At 39.0% G+C, this 18,997-nt stretch overlaps 2 protein-coding genes across 3 annotated transcripts in view; both read right to left on the bottom strand.

Moving 5' to 3' along the window:
- Positions 1–15,775, bottom strand: part of MARCHF8 (membrane associated ring-CH-type finger 8) — an 80,038-nt gene extending 64,263 nt beyond the window's left edge. The window contains exons 1-2 of one of the 2 annotated variants that reach the window (XM_012439264.3): positions 14,327–15,775; positions 13,324–13,503 (exon numbers count right to left, since the gene is read on the bottom strand). In XM_012439264.3, coding sequence (XP_012294687.1) covers positions 13,324–13,425 — 102 coding nt within the window. In that variant the 5' untranslated portion in view covers positions 13,426–13,503; positions 14,327–15,775. The remainder of the gene's footprint in view (positions 1–13,323; positions 13,504–14,326) is intronic. The other variant, XM_012439262.3, reaches the window with a different exon arrangement.
- Positions 13,448–18,997, bottom strand: part of LOC105708097 (PIN2/TERF1-interacting telomerase inhibitor 1-like) — a 49,255-nt gene continuing 43,705 nt past the window's right edge. The window contains 1 exon segment of the mRNA XM_064370103.1: positions 13,448–13,503. The gene's annotated coding sequence lies outside the window, so the exon portion shown is untranslated.

Raw genomic sequence — 18,997 nt, 5'->3', positions numbered from 1 at the left:
AGGGAGTTCAGCAATAGCTTTGATTACCAAATAGGAAAAACATGCTTGGAAGCAGAAGTGAAAGAATCACTCCAGGGACCAAGGACAGAAAAACAGGTGACGAAGAAATTCTGGTTTCCAAGTATGAGAATATTAATCTCTTAAGTCCCTTGCAGGTAAGGTAGATGGATGACTCAAGAAGCCACAGAAATGATCTCACAGATGGTGATGCCTAACCAGACAGTAATCTGCAAAAGGTTTACTTTAAAGATGCATATTCATCTCTTCATGTACACATACTTCTATATAAAAGCTAGAAATGGTCTAAAAGACAGTAACTAGAATGCTGAGAGACTCAACTAATAATATGTGAGATAAGGGATTTTTATCTTGTAGAGTAAGACTGGCAGTTCCTACAAGCAAAAAGTAAAAGTGTCAGTAAGAGAAACCCATAGAGAATTTGTTCTTATATTGGATCTCAAATCTCTGGTAGCCAAAAAAACCCCATAAAATAACTGCCTTCGGAAGTAGTGGGTTAGCACCAGGGGAGATGCCCTAATGGTGCCCTAAAAACAAACTGGTCATGATAATACAGGGTAGGTTCAAGCATTAAACTGGGAGTTTGCTTACATGGCTCTGGAGAGACTGTAATGTTAAAACTCAAGTTTTCTCCAAGTTCCTTGTATTACATTTTTATTATTTAAAAGGGAAGAATTCATCTAATAAAGAAAAGAGTAATTTTTCTTTTTTCTTTTTTTTTTTTGAGATGGAGTTGCACTCTTGTTGACCAGGCTGGAGTGCAATGGCACGACCTCGGCTCATCGCAACCTCTGTCTCCCAGGTTCAAGTGATTTGAAAAGAGATTAATTTTTAAGAAGTAAAAGTGTGGTGATTCTGTCTAAAAATATTGTTATCACTTGAACATTGTGAGGGCATTTTTTCAAAAGATGTTAGGTACAAGTGAATGCAATATGATCTGTCAACACTCATGTATTTTTTTTTTTTTTTGAGACGGAGTTTCACTCTTGTTACCCAGGCTGGAGTGCAATGGCGCGATCTAGGCTCACCACAACCTCCGCCTCCTGGGTTCAGGCAATTCTCCTGCCTCAGCCTCCTGAGTAGCTAGGATTACAGGCACGCGCCACCATGCCCAGCTAATTTTTTGTATTTTTAGTAGAGACGGGGTTTCACCATGTTGACCGGGATGGTCTCGATCTCTTGACCTCGTGATCTATCCGCCTCGGCCTCCCAGAGTGCTGAGATTACAGGTATGAGCCACTGCGCCCGGCCCAACACTCATGTATTTTTAGAGCAAATATGAAATGTATTTACATGACCATCATCCTGATGCTGCATGGTAAAATCCTCCTTTTGACCTCAGTGGCAGGACAATAGGCCAAAAATAGGAGTTTGTAAATATGTAAAAGAAAATACCACTTTTATTTTCTATGTAGCTTAAATATAAGTTGATCAATGGATTACCTTTTTGCTTATCACCTTTCAGAAATCCTGGGATACAGACCAGTTCTTTCAGGATCTCATTTTCAAGGAATACAGGGCGGAAAGTTGAAAAATGTATTTTTTCGGACAACCTTGCAACTTGGGTTCCAGACATGTAGAAGAATTCCAGATAATTTATGCAGAGACTCCACCCTTAAGGAGGGGGAGAACAACTCCCCAATCTTTAAAGGTGGGCTATGCATAGTGACTTCCTTCCAAAGAATACAGTACAAAAGGGGACAAAAAGAGTAACTTTACAGTGGAAAACCTGACAGTCACTATCTCAGCCAGGTGGTCAAGAAAATCAGTCATAAATCATGTTGATAGAGTGTATTCGATTTGTTATGATGAAATAGTATATTACATCGGTGGACTTCCTTCCCAAAACCTATAACCCTAGTCTAGTCATGAGAAAAACATCAGACAATTCCCAGTAGAAGGAAATTCTATGAAATACTTGATCAGTACTCTTCAAAACTATCAAGGTAATCTAAAACAAAGAAAGTCTGAGAAACTGTCACAACCAAGGGGAGCCTAAGGAGATACAACAACAAAATGTAATATGCTACATCCTAGAGATGAGATCCTGGAACACAAAAGCAGGGAAATCTGAATAAAGTGTGGACTTTAATTATAATGTATTCATATTAGTTCACTAACCATGATGAATGTAGCATATTATTTTGAGGTGTTAATAATATGAGAAACTGGAAGCTCAGTTCAAGATGGCTAAGTAGAAGCAGCTGTGCCTCTTCCGCAGAAAGTTCCAAAACAGCGAGTAGATATTCACCCTTCAAATAGGTCATCTAAACAGAACACTGGAATTCAACTGAAGAGGAACAGGAAGCACAGAACACAAAGGAGAAGGAAACGAGGCAGGTGCTCAGCCAGGATTGCTGAGAGATGGAAGAAGCTTCTAGATGCTGGGAAAGGATAGATGATGAGAGACTCCCAGGGCTCCACATTCCCACCATGGACTTTTGCAAAGCTAGCTGTGGGAGACCCCCCTGACCCTCGCAGGGCCTCACAGGTATCCAGCCTAACAGAGTGAGTTGCCTGGAGATTGACAGAGGCATTGCTTAAACTCAGATGGAGTCCACAGGCTTCTGAGCCCTGAGCAGCTGCTGCTACCAACCATCAAGCCAGGAAGGAAGAGAGGAGGTCAGGCACTTTTACATAACCTAAGAACAACGATGCCACCACCACTGCTGCTCCAGGTTGCTGTGGTCTAAGGTGTAAGCAAACCACCACATTCCCCACAACTGCTTGCCTCCCTGACAGCTGTCTACCTAGCTGCTCCCACTGAGAGGAGCCTACTCTTCCTGGTAGCAGACCCACAACACAGGATTGCTTGAAGCTAGCAGTTTGAGACCAGCTTGGGCAACACAGTGAGACCCCATCTCTGCAAAAAATTTTAAAAATTAGCCAGGTATGGTGGTACATGCCTGTGGTACCAGTGATTCTAGAGACTGAGGCAGGAGGATCACTTGAGCCCAGGTCAAGGCTACAATGAGCTGTGATTGCATAACTGCACTTCAGCCTGGGTGAAAAAAAAAAAAAGGATCAAGCATCAACCCTTCTGTGGCCACCTCAGCTTGCTCTTCCCTGCAAGCACCATTTATTGGCCTGGTGGTCCAACTGGAAAACCCAATACAAAATTTGCTGTCATAAGCATATAGCATAGAAATAAGTATATCAAAACTTCTGCCACCCCAGTTCTGCAAGAGAACATGAGCCTGCTCATACACCCAGTACATTGCTACCATAACTGGCATTTGAGTAAGTCACCACACTAAGGCTATCTGTAACCAAGGAAATGTTTTACCACCTGAAAGTACACAAAACCAAAGTCAGAAAACCCTCCACAACATAAACTATAGTCATATCCTCAAGAGAGGGAATCCTGTCCAAATGAAAGTAATTTCTTTTTTTTTTTTTTTGAGATGGATTCTTGCTTTGTTTCCAGGCTGAAGTGCCCTCCTGAGTTCAAGTGATTCCCCTGCCTCAGCTTCTCAAGTAGCTGGGACTACAGGTGCATGCCACCATGCCCAGCTAATTTTTTGTATTTTAGTAGAGACGCGGTTTCACCATGTTGGCCAGGATGGTTTTGATCTCTGACCTCGTGATCCCTCCACCTCAGCCTCCCAAAGTGCTGGATTACAGGCGTGAGCCACCGCACCTGGCAGTAATTTCAAATATAAGAAAAAGATAGTTTATTCAGATGAGAAGAAACTGAATAATTCTGGACATATTAAAAAAAGTGTTACAACACCCACAAAGGATCACATTACCTCTAGTAATGGATCCTAACCAAAATGAGATCTTTGTAACACCTGATAAATAATTCAAAATAATTGATTTTAAAGAAGTTCAATGATCTCCAACAGAAAACTGAAATCTAAGACCAAAAAAAAAACAAACTTAGGATTTTCATGAAAATTTAGCAAAGCAATAGATTTTTCTTTAAAAGAAAAAGTGGAACTCTTGAAAATGAAAAATTTATGGAGGAAATTATGAAATACAGTTGAAAGCTTTAAAAATAAACTGGACCAGGCAAAAGAAACTCAGAGTGCAGACAGGTCTTGCAAATTAACAAAGTCAGAACAAATTAAAGACACAAGAATTTTTAAAAATGAAGAAAGCCTTCAAAAAGTATGAGATTAAATAAAACATGAAAACCTATGAGTGCTAGGTATTCCTGAGGGAGAAGAAAAAATTAAAAGTTTGGAAAACCTATTTGAGGAAATAACTGAGAGAAAACTTTCCTAGTCTTCCTACAGATTTAGACAGTAAGTTACAAAAGGTTAAGAGAACTCCAGGTAGATGCACTGCAAGATAGACTTCACCAAAATAATCATCAAACTATCTAAAGTCAGTGTGAAGGGAAAAATCCAAAAAAGTATCTAATCACCTATAAAGAGAATCGCATCAGACTTACAGTGGACTTCTTAGCAGAAACTTTGCAAGCCAGAAGAGACTGGGGTACGATTTTCAGACTTCTTAAAGAAACAAACAAACAGTTAACCACAAATTTTATATGCTGCTAGAATAAACTTCATAAATAAAGGAGAAATAAATGTTTTTCCCACACAAGCAAACACTAAGGGAATTTGTTATCATTAGACCGGATCTGCAAGAAACGTTCAAGGGAGTTCTAAACATGGAAATGAAAGGTTGATACTTGCCATCATAAAGCACACAAAAGTATAAAACTCTTAAGTCTTTAAAAACAATTAATGCATGAGACTATAAAGCAACTAGATCAAATTATGACAGAAACAACACTTTACATATCATTGTTAAATGTAAATGGATTAAATGCTCCATTTAAAAGATACAGATGGGGCACAGTGGCTTACATCTGTAATCCAAGCACCTTGGGAGAACAAGGGGGAAGGTAATTTGAGACCAGGAGCTGAAGACCAGTTTGGAAAACACAGTGACAAAATTTTTTTTTAATTAGCTGGGCACTGTGGCACACCTGTAGTAACAGCTACATGGGAGACTGAGGCAGAAGGATCGCTTGAGCTCACAAGTTTGAAGCTGTACTGGATTCCCTACAGCCTGGGTAACAGAGCAAGATTGTGTCTCTCTTTTTTTGAGACAGAATCTTGCTCTGTCACCCACGCTGGAGTGCAGTGCTGCAATCTCAGCTCAGTGCAACATCCACTTCCTGGGTTCAAGTGATTCTTCTGCCTCAGTGGCCCAAGCAGCTGGGACGCACATCTGACTAATTTTTCTATTTTTAGTAGAGATGGGTTTTCACCATGTTGGCCAGGCTGGTCTTGAACTCCTGACCTCGTGATCTGTCCACCTCAGCCTCCCAAAGTGCTGGGATGACAGGCATGAGCCACCACGCCTGGCCCAAGATCTTGTCTCAAAAAAAAAAAAAGATATAGATTCACTACATGGATTTTAAAGTCGTAATTCAATCATATGCTACTTATTAAAAAAACTTCATCTAATTTGTAAAGATACTTACAGACTCAAGGTAAAGGGGTGAAAAAATATATTCCACACAAAAAGAAACCAAAAGCAAGCAGGAGTAGCTATAGTTAGATCAAATAAAACAGACAACATAAATCAACAACAGTAAAAAAAGACAAAAGTAGTAATTATACAAGGATAAGCAGATCAATTCAACAAGGTAACAATCCTATGTATGTATACATCCAATACCAGAGAACCCGGATTCATAAAGCAAATACTACTAGACCTAAGAGACAGAAAGCAATTCAGTAATAGTGGGAGATATAGGATGTTTGTCCCCTCCAAATCTCATGTTGAAAGGTGATACCCTATGTTGAAGGTAGGGGCTAGTGGGAGGTGTTTGGGTCATGGGGGCAGATCCCTCATGAATGGCTTGGTGCCATCCCTGTAGTAATGAATGAGTTCTCGCTCTATTAGTTTACACAAAAGCTGGTTGTTTAAAAGAGCCTGGTGCTTCCTCCTTCTCTCATGTTCCTTCTATTGTCAAGTGACATGCTGGCTCCTCTGTCTTCCACCATGAGTAAAAGCTTCCTGAGGCTTCACCAGATCAGATGCTGGTACTATGCTTCCTGTACAATCTGCAGAAGGTGAGCCAAATAAACATCTCTTCTATAAATAAGAGATGTCATCCTTCATAGCCAACTGGGGACCTCAATACCCCACTGACAGCACTAGACAGATCACTGGGACAGAAAATAATAAAAAAAAAACACTGGATTTAAATTGGACTCTAGAACAAATAGACCTAAAGGACATTTATACAGCAAGCTACCCAACAATCACAGAATATACAATCTTCTTATCAGCATGTGGAACATTCTCTAAGACAGACCTTTTCTCAAGGCGTGAAGCAATACATTTTTTAATACATTTTTAATACATTTTTTAAAAACAGAAATCATTTCAAGTGTCTTCTCAGACTACAGTGGAAAAACCTAAAATCAACCCCAAGAAGGACTCTCAAATCTATACAAATACATGGAAATTAACCTGCTCTTGGATGACTTTGGGGTCAGTGATGAAATTAAGATAGAAATTTAAAATTTTTTTAAACAAATGAAAGTAGATACACAACATACCAAAACCTCTGGAATACAGCAAAAGCTTATAGTGTTGAATGTAAATGGATTCAAGAAAGAAACGTTTATAGTGTCAAATGCCTAAACTTAAAAAACAGAAAGACCACAAATTAACCTGACATAGCACCTTAAGGAACTATAAAAACAAGAAAAAACCAAACCCAAAGCTAGCAGAAGAAAAGAAATAATGAAGAACAGAACTAAATAAAATTCAGATCACAGAAACACAAATAAAAGAAAAGTTGCTTCACTGAAAAGATAAACAAAATTGACAGACCACTAGCTACACTAACCAAGAAAGACAATTCATATAAGCACAATCAGAAATTAAAAAGACATTAAAAATGATACAACAGAAATACAAAATATCATCAGAGTCTACTATGAACATCTCTACACTCACAAACTAGAAAACCTAGACGAAATGGGTAAATTCCTAAAAACATACAACTTCTCAAGAATGAACCAACAAGAAAGAGAAAGCCTAAAGAGACCAACAACCAGTATTAAGACTTGACTAGTAATAAAAATTTAAAAAATCTCCAAACAAAAAAAAGCCCAGGACCAGATGAATTCACAGCCAAATTCTACCAGGCATACAAAGAAGAATAGGTACCAATCCCATTGACACTGTTCCCCACAATTGAAAAAAAAATCCTCTCTAACTTATTCTATGAAGCCAGTATCACCCTAACACCAAATCCAAGAAAGGACATATAAGAACAGAAACACAATCAATCAATACCCTAATGAACATAGATGCAAAAACACCAGTAAACCAAATCCAACAGCACATCAAAAAAGATAATACAACACAATCAAGTGGGTTATATTCCAGGGATACAAGTATGGTTTAACATACAAAAATCAATAAATATGATCTGCCACATAAACAGGACTAAAAACAAAACCATACTATTATCTCAATAGATACAGGAAAAGCATTTGATAAAATTCAGCATTCTTTCATGATAAAAACCTCTCAACAACCTGGTGTAGTAGGAACATACCTCAAAATAATAAAAGCCTGTACAACAATCCCACAGCCAACATCATACTGAATGGGGAATGGTTGAAAGCATTCCCCCTAAAAACTGGAACAGACAAGAATCCCCACTCTCACAACTCTTATTCAAAACAGTACTAAAAGTCCTACAGGGCCAGAGCAGTTAAGGCAAGAGCAAGAAAGAAAACACATCTGAATTGTAAAAGAGGAAGTTAAACTATCTCTGTTTGCTCATGATATCATTTTATGCCTGGAAAATCCTAAGACTTCTCCAAAACACTCCTAAATTTGATGAATTAATTCAGTAGAGTTTCAGGACACAAAAATCAATCTACAAAAATCAGTAGCGTTTCTTTTGTTTAGTTGGGTTTTGTTTGTCTTTTTTTGAAACAGGGTCTCACTCTGTTACCCAGGCCACAGTGCAGTGGCATGCATGGCTCACTATATCCTCAACCTCCTGGGCTCAAGTGATCCTCCCACCTCAGCATCCCGAGTTGCTGGGACTACAGGTACGTGCTACCACACCCAACTAATTTTTGCATTTTTTGTTCAGAGGAGGAATCAGTAGCATTTCTATATAATAATTATCATCAAGCTAAGAACCAAACCAAGAAGTCAATCCCATTTACAATAGCTACCAAAAAAAAAAATACCCAGGAATATACTCAACCAAGGATGTGAAAGATCTCTACAAGAAAAACTACAAAATACTGATGAAAGAGACACAGATGACAAACAAATGGAAAAACATCCCATGATCATGGATTAAAGAATCAGTATCATTAAAATGATCATACTATCCTCAAAAGAAATCTGCAGAATCAATGCAATTCCTATAAAAATGCTAACATCATTTTTCACGAAATTAGAAAAAACAATCCTAAAATACATATGGAATCAAAAAGAGCTTGAATGGCCAAAGCAATGGTAAGCAAAAAGAACTCCTGAGACATCAAATTACTTGACTTTGAATTGTACTACAAGGCTATAATAACCAAAACTGCTGTAAAAACAGACACATAGATCAATGAAACAGATTACAGAATCCAAAATTAAAGACACATGCCTAGAGCCAAATGATCTTCAACAAAGTCAACAAAGACATACACTAGGGGAAAAACACCCTATTCTATACGTGGTACTTGGGAGATCTGGATAACCGTATACAGAAGAATGACACTGGACCCATATCTCTCACCACATACAAAAATCATCTCAAGATGGTTGAAGACTTAAATGTAAGTCCTGAACTATAAAGATTCTAGAAGAAACTCTAGGAAAAACTCTTTCTTTTTGACATGCCTAGAACCTCAAAAGGAAAAACAAGAAAAATGAAAATAGACAAATGGGACTTAATTAAAATAAAAACCTTCTACACAGTAAATAAATAATGGAGAAAACAGACAATCTACAGAACAGAAGAAAATAACTGCAAACTATGCATCTTACAAAAGACTAATCTGTAGACTCTACAAGGAACTCAACTCTTAACAAGAAAAAAATAACCCTATTAAAAAACGGGCAAAGGACATGAACATACATTTTGCAAAAGATGACATACAAATGGCCAAAAAACATTTAAAAAGTTCAACTTCACTAATCACCAGGGAAATGCAAATTAAAACAATGAGATACCATTTCACACCAGTCAGAATGGCTATTATTAAAGTGTCAAAAACCTTAATAACAGATGTTGGCAAGTATGCAGATAAAAGGGAATGCTCATACACTGTTGTTGAGAGTGTAAAAATAGTACAGCTTCTATGGAAAACAGTATAGAGACTTCTGAAAGAACCAACAAATACCATTTGATCCAGTGATCCCACTACTGAGGATCTATCCAAAGGGAAGGAAATCATTATATCAAAAAGACACCTGCCCTCAAATATTTACTGGAGGACTACTCACAACAGCATAGATATAAAATCAATCTAAGTGCCCATCAACGGATGACTGGATAAAGTAATCCACACCATGTAATACTACTCAGCGATTAAAGAAAGAATGAATTCATGTTTTTTGCAGCAACATGGATAGAACTGGAGGTAACTATCTTACATGAAATAACTCAGAGCAAGTCAAATATCGAGTATTCACACTTACAGGTGGGGGCTGAAAAATATGTACACAGGGGCATAGAGAGTGGAATAATAGACACTGGAGACTCAGAAAGGTGGGAGGATGGGAGTGGGTAAGGGATGAGAAACTACCTCATGCGTGCTTATGGACACTATTCAGGTGGTATTTACCACTACGCAATATACCTGTGTAACACTGCACTTGTACTAAATCTATAAATAACAACAATATAAGAAACTGGGTATCAGGTATATGAAAATACTCCATCCTAGCTTAACAATTTTTTTAGAAATCTAAAACTAGACTAAAATAAACTCTTTTTTTTTCTTTTGAGACGGAGTTTCACTCTTGTTGCCCAGGCTGGAAAGCAATGGCACAGTCTTGGCTGACTGCAATCTCCACCTCCCAGGTTCAAGTGATTCTCCTGCCTCAGCCTCCCCAGTAGCTGGGATGGATTACAGGAATGCACCACCATGCCCAACTAATTTTGTATTTTTAGTAGAGGCAGGGTTTCTCCATGTTGGCCAGGCTTGTCTCAAACTCCTGACCTCAGGTGACCCGCCCACCTTGGCCTCCCAAAATGCTGGGATTACAGTCATGAGACACCACGCCCGGCCTAAAATAAACCTTTTTTTTTTTTTGGGGGGGGAGACGGAGTTTCGCTTTTGTCACCCAGGCGGGAGTGCAATGGCGCGATCTCAGCTCACCGCAACCTCCGCCTCCTGGGTTCAGGCAATTCTCCTGCCTCAGCCTCCCGAGTAGCTGGAATGACAGGCACGCACCACCATGCCCAGTTAATTTTTTGTATTTTTAGTAGAGATGGGGTTTCACCATGTTGACCAGGATGGTCTCGATCTCTTGACCTCATGATCCACCCGCCTCGGCCTCCCAAAGTGCTGGGATTACAGGCGTGAGCCACAGTGCCCGGCCTATTTTTTGTTTTTTTTTTTTTAGTAGAGACGGGGTTTCACCATGTTGACCAGGATGGTCTCGATCTCTTGACCTCGTGATCCACCCGCCTCGGCCTCCCAAAGTGCTGGGATTAAAAACAAACTTTTATAAAAATGAAACCAGGACAGGCGCAGTGGCTCACACTTGCAGTCCCACCAATTTGGGAGGCCAAGGTGGGAGGAATGCTTGAACCCAGGAGTTTGAGACCAGCCTGGGCAATACCAAGACCCCGACTCTATAAAAAGAAAGAAGAAAAACTTATCCAGGTGTGGTCTATACTCCCAGCTACTCAGGGGGTTGATGCAGAAGGATCATTTGAACCCAGGAGTTTGTGGCTGTGGTGTGCTCTGATCACTCCACTGCATGCTAGCCTGGGTGACAGAGCAAGATCTGTATTCAAAAATAAATTAAAAATAGTAACAAAAATAAAAATAAAACTGAAGATATCAAGTGAGGGAAAAAGCAAACTGAGAATAGTCATACATGGTAGGAATGACAGAAAAGGGCATTAAAACTGTCATTATTGTGGTATTTCATACAGTCAGAAAGTTGAATAGGGACATGGGAGATATAAAAAAGATCCAAATCAAATGTCCAGTGATAAAAACATGTCTGAGATTTAAAAAAATACACTAGATGGAATTACTGGCAGATTAGAAATTAAAAAAGAAAACATTAATAAACTTATAAACAAAGGAATTGGAATATCCAAAATAAAATGCAGAAAGAAAAAATAACCTTAAAAAATTAAAAGTGCAGCAGTGGACAACTTTAAGCCAGTCAATGTGTATAAAAGAGTCCCCAAAGAAAAAATGGGGGGACAGAAAAATTATCTGAAGAATAGCCAAAAAACTCCAAATTCTACAAAAACTGTAAACCCACTGATCAACAAAGCACAACTTCAGAATACAAGAAATAAATAAAAAATATTTTTTAAATAAAGCTGAAAGAAGTCACTGTCAGCCAACTCACATTATAAGAAATGCTAAAGGAAGTCTTTTAGACAAAAAAAAAAAAAAAAAAAGATAGATGGAAATACACCAGAAATGGTAACTACCTGAATACACAGATATTTATTATTATTTAAAAGAAAAGCATTTAAAGTATTTTTTTTAACTATATTCTGGGGTTTAAAATGCATTAAAAGACAGTAACAAGCCAGAAGGAAACAAATGAAAGTATATTATTTTAAGGTTCTCATATTGTATTTGAAATAATAGATCATTTTGACAGCAACATGGCCCCATATCACTGAAACTGAATTCATATTCATTCATTCGTTAACTGCACTGACTACTGTATAAAAGTTATTAACCCTCTGTAGAAGATTACAGATACGGGTTTCAGCGAGGGTGTGTTAACAGATTAGACTAAGGTAACAAATGGATTTGAGTCTAGGTAAAATGCAAAGGGTTGCTCTTCTCCTGGGATTCAGAAGGAATAATATCTTCCAAGTGCAGGAGGATCAGAAATCATAGCGAAAGATTTTGGGTTGAACCTGTGCCAGGAAAACTGCATAAATAAAAATAGGCTCCACTGGACAAAAATTTACCTTTCAAATCAATCCTGATGCCACATTTGAGACCCTAGAAACACAATCACTATTTTCATCCTGTGCCATTGCTGCTGAAGCTCTCATGGGTCCCTGCAAGTTCCTGGTTCAACTGCTCTTCCACTTGTCACCTAATCTGGGCTCCATGACACCCTGAACTGTCAGGCTGCCGCTGGATATTCAAAGTATCACCACACTAAGGTGAGACAGAATAGTTTCTCTTTCTTTCCAATACCAATCAAAATCATAATTCTACAAATAATTGATAAATGCCATTTATTTAGACCTTAAAAATCCCATTAAATAAATTCAATAAGGCTTTATTAAATATCCACCTACAATAAACCTGCAGTGAGAGTGTATATCAGAAAGAATCTTCCTTCCTGGCCTACCTGTTGGACATTTTCCTTTCTCTATTCCAAATGAGTTTGTATAGCTTCCTCATACACACACAGCATTGGACTAGATGTTTATGTTTCCCAAAAAACTTTTACGCTGGAACTCTAATCCATAATGTAATGGTATTTGGAGGTGGGGCCTTGGGGAGACAATTAGGTCCTAGGGGTGGAACCCTCTCAATGGGATCAGTTCTCCTATATGAACAGCCACATGACAGCACGCTTTCTTCCTCTCTCCATGCCATGTGAGGACACAGCAAGAAAGCAGCTGTTTTTAAGTCAGGAAGTGAGCCCTCACCAGGATCCAACCATCCTGGCACCCTGATCTCAAGACTTCCAGCCTCCAGAACTGTGAGAAATAAATGCTTGTTATTTAAACCACCCAGGCTATGGCATTTTGTTACAGCAGCTAGGGCAGACTAAGACACATATTTAAAAATTCCAGTCATCTGGTGCCCAAATTTGACACTACAATCAATAGGGAACTAGCAGCATCATGTTCTGAGAATCCAAAGAACTTAGTCACAGTGATTAACCAAAAATAATCAGGCAGATTTAACCGATGAAGTTAAGACATTTATAACCACTTATAAGCATAGTAGTTTACACCAAAATCTGAAAACCTAGAAATCTACCAAAAGAATTCCTTCTGAGTACAACTATTTGTGTGCTTATCAGTATATTATCAGAGAGAAGCTTCATCTTTAGAGTTTAACCATTGAGTTCTAGATCATCTTTAATGAAAATTTAATAAAAATAATGAAACTAAAAAAGGTATTCTCCCAGTACCTGTTCCTCTCTCTCCTTTTCTTTGGTCTTACTTCTGTAGACTCTAGTAGAGGTGGCATCCTGGGATGGAATGGCAGAGATCTGATGCAGTGGCATGCTCATCCCAACCTCCTATCTGGTCGTCTTCTTCACAGAGGACAGTCTCCACTGGTAGAGTCATTTTGGGCCATGGATTTCAAGCTGAGAGAAAATGAAGAGAGAAGAAACATAACTCAGCTGAAACACTTAAATTTCCAAGAGTGAGCTTAACATTTTACATTTATATTCATATTTCGACTTTAATAAGTTACGATGACATGAATGTTTGGTCTTCAAAAACAATAGAAGATAAATGTCCAGGGGAAAAATTCTAAGATTTCTCATAAGATGGGAGCGCCTGAAAGAGGCAGGTGGATCATGTACATGCATAATCTGAGATTAATTTTCCATTGGCTACTTGGGTTTAAAACAAAGCAGTGCCACCATTTATTTTAAGAATATTTTTTAAGTTAAACTTTTTTTTTATCATGATTAAGCATTCATCCTGAAATAAGCAGTGACCTTTCCTTAAAACCACTGCCTGTGAGTCCACATAATGGTGAAATCAGAGGTTAGGAAGTCCAAATTAAATTCAAGATATCTATGATCCATACTTAACCTTCCAAAAGTATAGACTCTACACTAGCTGTTGGCAAACTTTTCCTGTCAAGGGTAAGATATATATTTTAGGCGCTGTAGTCCAAGTCTGTTCCAGCTAATTAACTCTGTCGCTGTAGCACAGAAGGAAGCACCCAGAGAGAGTATGTAAATGAATGAGAGTAGTTATGCTCCAATAAAACTTTATTTACAAAAATAGGCAGCAGGCTAGATTTAGCCCACAAGACTACAGTTTGCCAAACACTGCTATAAAGGGTTTCCTAGGGAATATGAAGGGTCACCATGACACGCCTACGAACCATGGGAAAGGCTGCACTTAGGTAAAATAACAGTGTCTGCATAAGCTGTCTTCAGTGATTCCACGTACCCCTGCCCTTTTTCTGGTCTTCTCTTACACATCCTCCAAAATGTCTAATAACTGAATTGTGTGTCGTTCTCTCTCTCCACTGAGATCTGTCCAACTCTGTATACAAAATCAATTAAACATAAATTGTCCAGAATGTTTAATGTAGTCATGTTTCATGTTGTTCAAATTTTAACAGAGAATGGAAGTCTTCAACCAAAAGAATGAATCTCGAATTTGGAGGTTTTCATTTGGTAACCATGTGCTGGGGTGGTGGGTGGGGACAGGGGAGGCAGTAGGAAAAGGGAGGGTAAACAACAGGGCCTGACAACCCCAAGGTCACATTTGATAAGCAGTCACTCTACTTCTCCCAAAACTCTACTCTGGACCAAAGGTAGGTGTTTGTAAGGTACACTACACCAAGGTGCACTCTTGGCAGTGCACCTAAGCAAGCAGAGGAGCACCAGGACTCACAAAATGGCTTCCTTCACACAATTCTCAAATCAATGAACAACAAAAGGAACAAAAACTGGTAAGGAGCAACACATACAAGAAAATTAGCTAAAAGAATAATCTGTTTATAAAGTCTAGTTTTATAGTAAGTGAGTAATCATTAATAATAAGGACAAAAAAAAACCAGGAAAATAGAGTGGGTGATGTTAGTGTCCAAATATCACATACCAGCTACTCTGTTTCAAGCCTTTGATGAGGCTGGCACAAGATGGAGCATTACTGTGCCCAACAAACAGTCTGAATGTTTGTATTCAAGCACATCACACAAGACAAGAGGCACTTACTGCGAAGCTGCCTTATATTCCCTGGGAGATCACAACAGTCAGTGGTAAGTAGTTTTTTCATCACTAATACACTAAAGTCCTCTGTTACAGATGGCAAAATCCATGGGACCTCTTGGAATACTTAGCCAAATTGACCATAGCCACCTATCACGCCAATAGCTGCCTATGGTGCTTCTGATATAATCATCATTATTATATCATTGGTACATGCCCATAACAAGCCTGAGAAGGGCTATGTATAGCACAGAAACAGAGGTACAAGAGGATCTCAAAAACTGCCATTGAAGTTAGTCTTCTGATATGCATCACCATTGCAAGGCAACAGACCTCTTAAGTCTGCCTGAAGCAATATCCCTCCTATGTCAAGATAAAAGTGAGTGGGGCTGGGCACAGTGGCTCATACCTGTAATCCTAGCACTTTGGGAGGCCCAAATGGGTGGATCACGAGGTCAGGAGACTGAGACCACCCTGGCCAACATGGTCAAACACCATTCTATTAAAAATACAAAATTAACTGGGCACAGTGGCACACACCTGTAGTCCCAGCTACTCAGGAGGCTGAGGCAGAAGAATTGCTTGAACTCAGGAGGCAGAGGTTACAGTGAGCCAAGATTGCACCCACTGCACTCCAGCCTGGAAACACAGTGAGACTCCGTCTCAAACAAAACAAAACAAACAAACAAAAAAATGAGTTTACAAACAAACCATAAAACAGACCATGCCGGCCGGGCGCGGTGGCTCAAGCCTGTAATCCCAGCACTTTGGGAGGCCGAGGCGGGTGGATCACGAGGTCAAGAGATCGAGACCATCCTGGTCAACATGGTGGAATCCCGTCTCTACTAATACAAAAAATTAGCTGGGCACGGTGGCGCGTGCCTGTAATCCCAGCTACTCAGGAGGCTGAGGCAGGAGAATTGCCTGAACCCAGGAGGCGGAGATTGCGGTGAGCCGAGATCGCGCCATTGCGCTCCAGCCTGGGTATCAAGAGCGAAACTCCGTCTCAAAAAAAAAAAAAAAAAAAAAAACAGACCATGCCATTTTTTATTTATGAAAAGTATAAAGCATATATTACTCACATTATTTTCTTTGCATAATAATTTCCAGGTATCTTTTATAAAATTAATCTTTAAGTAAGAGTAACAGTTAAACCTCAGCATTTTGCTGAGGGCTTCAATTTGACCAATGCTAACTTGCAAAATACAGCACACCTAACATGAACATACGTATCTAGAAGAGCCGGATGCCAAAGTTGGTTGTTTAAGAAACTGAAAATGGATGTCCAATGTTCATGAATCAGAAGATTTAATATTGTTAAAATGGCAATTCTTCCCAAATTGATGTAGAGAGTCAAAACAATCTCTATCAAAAATGGAGCTGACTTCTTTACAGAAATCTGACAAGCTGATCTGAAAATTTATATGAAATTCAAGGGACTCAGATTTGCCAAAACAACCTTGAAAAAGAACAACAAAGTTGGAGAACTCACATTTCCAGATTGCAAAACTTACTACAAAGAATCAGTATTCAAGACCATTTGGTACTAGAATAAGAAAAGAAAGATCAATGGAACAGAATTTAGAGTCCAGAAACAAACACACATATCTATAGTCAACTGATTTTCAAGAAGACTCTAAGACCACTCCTTGGGGAAAGAGTACTCTTCAACGATGGTGCTGAAACAAACGGATAGCCATATGCAAAAGAAATCTGGATCTCTTCCTCACATTAACAAAAAATAGACAAACTATACATCGTCAAAATAAAAACTTTTATGCTTCAAAAGATGCCATCAAGAAAAGGAAAAGAGAGCCACTCATGGTGATTCACACCTAAAATCCCAGAACTCTGGGAGGCCAAGGCAAGAGAATCCCTTGAGGCCAGGAACTCAAGAAAGGCCTGGGTAATATAGCAAGACTCAACCTCTATTTACAACTGACAGAACAGAAGAAAAATTTTGCAAATCATGTATGTAATAAGTGACATGTATCTAGAATACATAAGGACTCTCTTATAACTCAGTAATATAAGGACAAGGCCATGTGCAAGTAGCTCACACCTATAATAGCATTTTGGGAGGCTGAGGTGGGAGAACAACTGCTTCACGCCAGTAGTTCAACACCAGTGTGTGCAACATAGCAAGGCACCAACTCTACAAAAATGATAATAATAATAAAGACAAATAACCTAATAAAAAATGGGTTACTCAGTATCATTAGCCAACATGAAAATACAAATCAAAACTATTATATATAACTTTAATTATTTTCATAATTAAAGACCAATAGTTAAGTGTTGGCAAGGGTATTTGTGAAACTGAAACCTTCATATACTGCTGGTGGGAATCCATGCAGCGGTTTTGCGAAATAGTCTGGCTCTTTCTCAGAATGTTAATATATGTTATCACATGACTCAATAACTTCACTCCTAGGGTATACACATTCAAGAGAAATGCAAACATTTCCTCACACGAAAATTTGTCCATGAATGTTTGTATCACATTATTCATAATAGCCCAAAAGTGGAAACAACCCAAATGTCCATCAAATGATAAATGGATAAATCGAATAAGCTGTATCTATTCAATGGAATCAAATTCAGCAATAAAAAGAAATAAAGTAATGACATATGCCACAATATGGATGAACCTTTTAAAAATTATGTTAAGTAGGCTGAGTGTGGTGGCTTTGGGAGGCCAAGGTGGGCGAATTGCTTGAGCCCAGGGGTTCCAGACCAGCCTGGGCAACATGGCAAAACCACATCTCTACAGAAAATTCAAAAATTAGCTGGGTATGGTGGCACATGCCTGTGGTCCCAGCTACTCAGGGGGATGAGATGGGAGGATCGCTTGAGCCCAGGAGGTTGAGGCTACAGTGAGCCAGCATGGCACCACTGCACTCTAGCCTGGGTGGTAAGAGTGAGACGTTGTCTCAAAAAAAAAAATTATACTAAGTAAAAGAAGCCAGTCACAAAGAACCATATACTATATGAGGACAAGTTGTATGGAATGCTCAGAGGAGATAAATCTATAGAGACAGAAAGTAGAGCAGTGCATGCCAAGAGCTGGGGTAGGAATGGGTAAATGGGAGGAAGTAGTGGCTTAAATGATTTAGTTTTAGGATAATGAAAACAGTCTAAAATTGACCATGGTGCTGGTTGCAGAACTTCTGAGTATACTAAAAGCCACAGAAATAGTAAAAGGACTAAGATGGATAGAGAAAATTTTAATTTTTCCTTTGTATTATCCCTAATCTAACTAATCTAGATGACATGGAGATGGCCAGTGTTGCCCTATCTCACCCTTCCAGTTTTGAGAAGGCAACAGACAGAGTACAAAGTCAGTAATCAGAAACCTAAGTTCAAATCCTGGCTCTAATTGCAGATGTTGGGGCAAACTGAAGAATTTCTAAGCTGTTTTGTTTCCTTGTCTGTAAAACAGAAGAATAATCATGTCTACTCAGTTCAAAGGGTTACTGTAAAGATAAAAAAAAAACTGTCCAAGCTGGCGTGGTGGTTCACGTCTGTAATCCCAGCACTTTGGGAGGCCAAGGCAGGTGGATCACCGGAGGTCAGGAGTTTGTGATCAGCCTGGCCAACATGGCGAAACCCCGTATCTACTAAAAGTACAAAAATCAGCCAGGTGTGATAGTGGGTGCCTGTAATCCCAGCTACTTGGGAGACTGAGGCAGGAGAATCCCTTGAACTCGGGAGGCGAAGGTTGCAGTGAGCTGAGATCATGCCATTGCAATCCAGCCTCGGTGACAAGAGCAAAACTCTGTCTCAAAAACAAAACAAAAAGACTGTGTCCATGTATACAAACATAGGGGCTCTTCATCAGCACATCTGCCAGCAGGCTTTTCCAAGTATTTGCAGTGATTTCTCTCACTGCATCACAAAAACC

This window comes from Aotus nancymaae, unplaced genomic scaffold (assembly GCF_030222135.1).
Source record: "Aotus nancymaae isolate 86718 unplaced genomic scaffold, 86718_ANA_hifiasm-v0.15.2.pri h1tg000099l, whole genome shotgun sequence".
NCBI classification, from domain to species: Eukaryota; Metazoa; Chordata; class Mammalia; order Primates; family Aotidae; genus Aotus; species Aotus nancymaae.
Note: the sequence above shows the minus strand (reverse complement) of the source record. Positions and strands in the feature narration are given on the sequence as shown.